The 6299-nt window shown below is 34.8% G+C and overlaps 1 protein-coding gene across 1 annotated transcript; it reads left to right on the top strand.

Annotated features, from left to right (window-relative positions):
- The first annotated feature begins 213 nt into the window (after positions 1-213).
- On the top strand, positions 214-2775 carry LOC114301369 (uncharacterized). Its single transcript, XM_028246336.2, has one exon. It carries the CDS (start codon positions 596-598, stop codon positions 2573-2575), a length of 1980 nt encoding a protein of 659 aa, XP_028102137.2. The 5' UTR covers positions 214-595; the 3' UTR covers positions 2576-2775.
- Positions 2776-6299: the final 3524 nt, after the last annotated feature.

Here is a 6299-nt window from a genome sequence, read left to right as displayed (position 1 = left end):
AATAAATATATGTGATAATTTTAGTTAATAAAAAAGCAATAATGCATAGTATTTCTCCTTTTCATCCCAAAATCCATTACAAACTAACGGGAAGAAATGATGGCCACGAGTCTTGAATAGAAAGTTGTCATGTGGGCAAGAGAAGACAGAAAACATAGAGGTTGGGCTGTTGTCCTTGTTTTTTTTTTTTTTTTTTCCCCTTCTTCTCTAAAAGGTTGGACTTGTGAGATTAGAAAATTTGAATCTGGTGCGCTCCAATGTTCAAATGTTATTCATAGTCCTCGTGATCCATCAAACGGTCACAAATTTACATGTGAAAGAATTTAAAGACCCAGGAGCAAATTCTTTTTTTCTCTTTCATTTTCATACTAGTTAAAAACCCAAGAATGGTCCTATAAATAAGGGGAAGACACAGCTCAGACATTCAGACCATATCATTGTTTCTCTCTCTCTCTCTCTCTCTCTCTCTCATTAGTCTTTCTTTGATTTTTCTGTTATCTTTATTCCATCATTATACCTTCTTCTCTACGGGAACGAATCGGAATAAACCCCTATATTTATTTATGTGTCCTTTTGAGACTTTCCTCATTTCTGTATGTACGAAAATAAGCATATAGAGTATTTCTTTATTCCACTCGAGACTCAAAGAGAGTTGTCTTTCTCAGATCCCAACTTCATTGAAAAATTCTGGTATATTTCCAAGCTATCTCTCCAATCAGATCGAAACCCAGTTCCCAAAATGCAGATTGTGAGATGGGTTTTCAAGCTTGTTCTCATTCTTTCACTCTATAATTTGTTAATCTCAGAAGCCATAGCCCAAACAGCCTCACAGCAGGAGCAGGATCAGGAGCAGGCACCAGCTGCAGCTTGCTCAGAAGCAGATAGAGTTTCTCTTTTAGGTTTCAAAGCAAGAATCTTGAAAGACACTACTGATATTCTTTCTTCATGGACAGGTAGGGACTGCTGTGGAGGAGGTTGGGAGGGAGTTCAATGCAACCCAGCCACGGGAAGGGTTACTGGGTTGACGTTGCAGAGGCCCGCCTCTTCTGATAAGTACAGTGCCCTTTACATGAAGGGCACCCTGTCCCCTTCTCTGGGCAGTTTACAATTCTTGGAGGTGATGGTGATCAGCGGGATGAAACACATTGCTGGAACAATCCCTCAATCCTTTTCAAATCTAACCGGTCTCACGCTACTTGTCATGGAAGACAATTCACTTCAAGGGGACATTCCTTCAAGTTTAGGGCACTTGCCCTTACTCAGGATCCTCTCGCTCAGTGGAAACAGATTGATTGGCCAGATTCCTCCTAGTTTGGGGAATTTGAGGAATCTGATCCAGCTGAATTTAGCTAGAAACTCCCTTACAGGTCCTATCCCACCCTCCTCCAAAAATTTCCTTAGTTTGCAGTCCCTTGATCTCAGCTACAATTTACTGTCTGGATTGATTCCAGCTTTTATAGGACAGTATCGAAACCTGTCATTTTTGGACCTCTCCAATAACCAACTATCAGGCCAGATACCCAATTTGTTGTGCGAATTGGCCAATCTATTGGACTTGTCCTTGAGCCATAACCAGCTCACTGGAACAATCCCTGACCAGATTGGGAATGCAAAATCTCTGACCACTCTTTCTCTGAGTTTTAACAAACTGAGTGGTCAGATTCCAGAATCCATTTCAAGGTTACAGAACCTTTGGTACCTGAATTTATCTAGCAATTGGCTTTCGAATCCTCTGCCCACAACCCTTTCCAAAGGCATCCCTTCTCTATTGTCAATTGACCTGTCTTACAACAGTCTTAACCTAGGGACAATTCCCGAATGGATCAGAAGCAGACAACTCTCTGATGTTCATCTAGCCGGCTGTAATCTGAAAGGAACCCTCCCAAACTTCACAAAACCCGATTCCTTGATCTCTGTAGACCTTTCTGATAACTATTTCACTGATGGGATTTCGAATTTCTTCGTGAAGATGTCTAGCTTGCAGAAGGTCAAGCTTTCAAACAACCAATTGAAATCTGACCTTTCAGGAATCGCAATATTGCCAGATGGGCTTTCATCCCTTGACCTTCGCTCCAATCAGCTTTCCGGGTCACTCTCTGGGGTCTTAAACAACAAAACCAGCACCTTTTTGGAGGCTATAGATGTATCCAGCAATCAAATTTCAGGCAGCATTCCTGAATTCAATGGAGGCCTGAGCTTGAAAATTTTCAACATAGGAAGCAACAAGATCACGGGGCACATCCCAAGTTCAATCTCAAACCAGATCCAACTAGAGAGGTTTGATATCTCGAGGAACCAAATAACGGGCACAATTCCTACAAGTTTAGGGTTATTGGTGAAAATGCAATGGCTAGACTTGTCCATCAATGGCCTTACTGGAAGAATCCCAGAGAGCTTGCTGGGGATAGAAAATTTAAGACATGCAAACTTCAGGGCAAACAGATTATGTGGAGAGATTCCACAAGGGAGGCCGTATAATATCTTCCCTGTCGCTGCATATGCACACAATATGTGCTTATGTGGCAAACCACTTCCACCATGCAAGCGGAATACGGAAGGTATTACGGGCCAGTAAAATGCTGACTCAATTGACAAAAGGGGTACATGGTCGTGGTGCAATATCAAATGCAAGAGGAAGGAGATAGATTATGGTTGTTTCTGCAACAGCTAAAATACATTTTGCTTTTCTTCATTCTATTTTATTTGGTACCAGTCTCTATTCACTCTTATTATTTGTTAACTTCCAATTATTAAAGAATATATATATATATATAATTGCGTGTTTCCACTTGAATAACCTTTCCATTTGAAGGTGAAAAAGTAAAGGTTCTGGTGAATTTGCTGTAATAACTGTGAACCGGAACCATTACTCGGAGGAATCATGCAATTTACCTATAAATCCAATCTATAATGGTATGTCCCTGCTTTTAACTCCTATAGATACAAAATCATACAAATTTCACTTTCCATGAGAAGTCCCAACTTGCCCAAGCGCTGCTAATTAAGGTGGATGGTATTTAGCTGATTGGATATATAGATAACATCTTAGTATATGAAAGAATAGAGACTGAAATTGCCAATGAATTAGGAAGCAAACTTTCAGGCAAAACTAAGAATTGAATTTAATTACTCACTTGCAATATTGAATAACCCAAAGTTACAAAGAGTGAAATTTGAAGGACAATGTGTTTCTTAGTAAATTCTACACATTCATAATATTATTTAGGCAGAATAAACTTGATTCACATCCAGAGCCATTTTATATCAGGTGTGGGCCAAAAATGTTCTCTGATGATAAGTTTTGACAGATGCTATCTTTGGCAAATGCCAAAATTTGTGTCAAATATGGCGCAAGCTTGCCAAAGCTGCCAAGTCACCAAAACCAACCATTTTCTCCCTCTCTCCCTCCATTTCTCATCCTTCCCAACAAAATAGAGATTGGGTGAAACTGCCATTTTTCTTGAAATTTTTGTAAAACCTTCACCAATTTTTTTTTTTTTCTAAAACAAAATTTTTTTATATCATATTTAAAAAATATAATAATAATTTGTCAAATGCCAATTTGGTGGAAAAGTTAGTTGAGATTTGCCAAAATAATATGTGACCATTGGAGCACCATTGCTATAATTTGACAAAATAATACTATTCATTATCAAATTATAGCAATAACAATGTTATTTTAACAAACACCATTGGAGATAACCTTACAAGAGTCAAAGGCCAGCCTTTGAGTATAACTCTTCACAACATTTAAAACTTGATTCACATTTTCCATTTGCAAAAGAAATTGTGTATTTACTTATCCTTATTTAAAACGATATTCAAAATTTAGAGTTAAATGTATCACAGTTGAAAGGTCATGAGCCAAATTGACACAAATTTTAAGTTATAGGGACCGTTGGTGTAATTCGTCTAAAAAAAAATAACAATAATTTAAGAGATAAAAATGCAATTAATACTAATTTACATTAACAAACAAACTTCAAACAACTCCCTTTTGGAGCAACTTTTATGAATTATAGAGCTTCTAAATATTTTGAAACTACCCTGTTCTTTCCGATGTATTCAAAAATAAAAAATAAAAAAAATCCTACGCGTGTTCTTTATGAATCCGGATCCTCGGCCGCCCTACCCGGCAGCCCTACCCGGCAGCCCCCCAAAACGACGTCGTTTTGGGGGTTTTTTTTTTTTTTTTTTTTTTTCCCCTTTTCTTCTTCTGCTTCGTTCTTTTCTTCTTCTTCTTCGTTCTTTTCTTCTTCTTCTGCCATAACCAGAGGGGAGGGGAGGGGAGAGGGAGAAGAGGGAGGAAGGAGGCTCGTCGCCTCGCCGCCGGCCGTCGCAGCAGTCCGATCGTCGCAGCCGTCGCCTCGCCTCGCCTCACCGCCGTCGCCTCCGCCTCCTCCTCCTCCTCCTCCTCCCCCACTGGTTATGGCCCCCTCCAGTCCGGCCTTCCCTTCCTCCTCCTCCTCCTCCCTCCTCCTTCCTCCCTCCCTCCCTCTTCCTCTCCTTCCTCCCTCTCTTCCTCTGCGTTTTTTTTTTTTTTGAAAATTTGCCCCCAAAACGACGTCGTTTTGGGGGCTGCTGGGTTTGGCTGCCGTTTAGGGCGGCCGAGAATCCTTGCTCGTTCTTTATATGTAAAATATTTTATATGTAAAATATTGACTTTTTTATATTTATTTTAAAGTATGTTTATATAATATATATATATATATATATAATTAAAATTTAAATTGCAATTTTAATCTGATACGCAAATATAAATTTATAATTTTTTTGACTCATTAATACTTGTAAACATGTTTGAACTCAAATCAAGTGTAAACCAACTTGACTTGAGTTCGGTTTGTTAAATTTTTATTAAGCTCGAGCTTGAACTCAAGTTCAAACTTGTTAAAATATTAATAAATAAGCTCAAATATATTAAAACTTAGCTCGTTTGCAACCTTACGCATAAGATCACCCACTAGCCCTAAATGAGTCTCCTCTCTCATGCAGCCCCTCAAGATTTTATTTCGAAAATAATAATAATAATAATAAAAAAAGAAAAAGAAAAGAGCCTTGTCCTAATTATTCTAAGGAAATATCTTAAAATCAAAGGTTGCGTTTTGTAAAATTTTGTAAATATGATTTGAGAGTATGAGTTGTATGTTGAGTTTGTGAGTTATAAAATTATGATTTGAGTGTAAAAAATTAGTTTGGTTATGGTTTTTGAATAGAGTGCTGAATTGAGTTTTGAATTGAGTGTGGAATTAAGTTTTGAAAGTTTGATTTGACATGTGAAGTAAGAAAATTTGTTTGGTTATGAGTTTTGAAAAAAAAAATATTCAAAATTTAATTCAAATTATTGTAACTCATGACAAAACACACTACTTTCACACTTTTAAAAATTCTGATCAATACTCATAACCAAACTCTTTTTAAAATTCAATTAAAAAAATTATTATTAACAAAAAATAACATTAATCAATTTTTTAATTGAAATACTACAAAGGCGATAATTTTTTTTCAAAATAAATATTCAAAAAATTTAAATCATAAATATTTAAATAATTTAAATAATCTAAAAAATTTAATAAGTAAAAAATTAAAATAAATATTCAAAAAATTCAAATCGTAAAAATTTAAATATTCAAAAAATTTAAATAATTTAAAATGTTAATACTTTAAATTTAAAAACAACTCTACACTCAAATCGTAACCAAACACATAAAACAAAACTCAATTAAAAAATTATTTTTAAAACTCATAACCAAATACATAACTCGAAACTCCATACTACTTTTACAACTCTACACTCTAATCGTAACCAAATACATAACAAAAAAATTGAAATATTTAAAAATATTTTTATAAAATAAAATTTGAATTTATTTTTATGAAATATTTTAAAATTTAAAAAATTTAAATCGTAATATTTTGAAATTAAAATATTCAAAAAATTTAAAAATTTAAAAAATCGTAGCATATTTAAATATTAAAATATTTAAAATCTTAACAAAATTAAAATATTTTTAAAATATTTAAATATTTAAAATATTGAAAAAATTAAAATATTGATTTGAATTGATTTTTAAAAAGAATTTTGAATTATGTGTTTGGTTATGAGATTTGAAAAGTAATGATTATGTTTTGAATTGAGTTTTGAGAAATAGGTATAGAATTATGATTTGAAAACTCCAAACAAACAACATACTCAAATCAATGGGTGGAACTATATTTTGAAATACTTACCAAACGAAGCCAAACATATTAGTTGACGTTAAAAAATGGTCTGGTACCAGGTGCCTCGTAAACAACCA

Source organism: Camellia sinensis, chromosome 11 (assembly GCF_055761805.1).
Source record: "Camellia sinensis isolate YWXY chromosome 11, ASM5576180v1, whole genome shotgun sequence".
Classification (NCBI taxonomy): Eukaryota; Viridiplantae; Streptophyta; class Magnoliopsida; order Ericales; family Theaceae; genus Camellia; species Camellia sinensis.
Note: the sequence above shows the minus strand (reverse complement) of the source record. Positions and strands in the feature narration are given on the sequence as shown.

Coding starts and splice junctions, on each gene's coding strand:
- LOC114301369 (XM_028246336.2), top strand. CDS start 596: ATGTACGAAAATAAGCATATAGAGTATTTCTTTATTCCACTCGAGACT.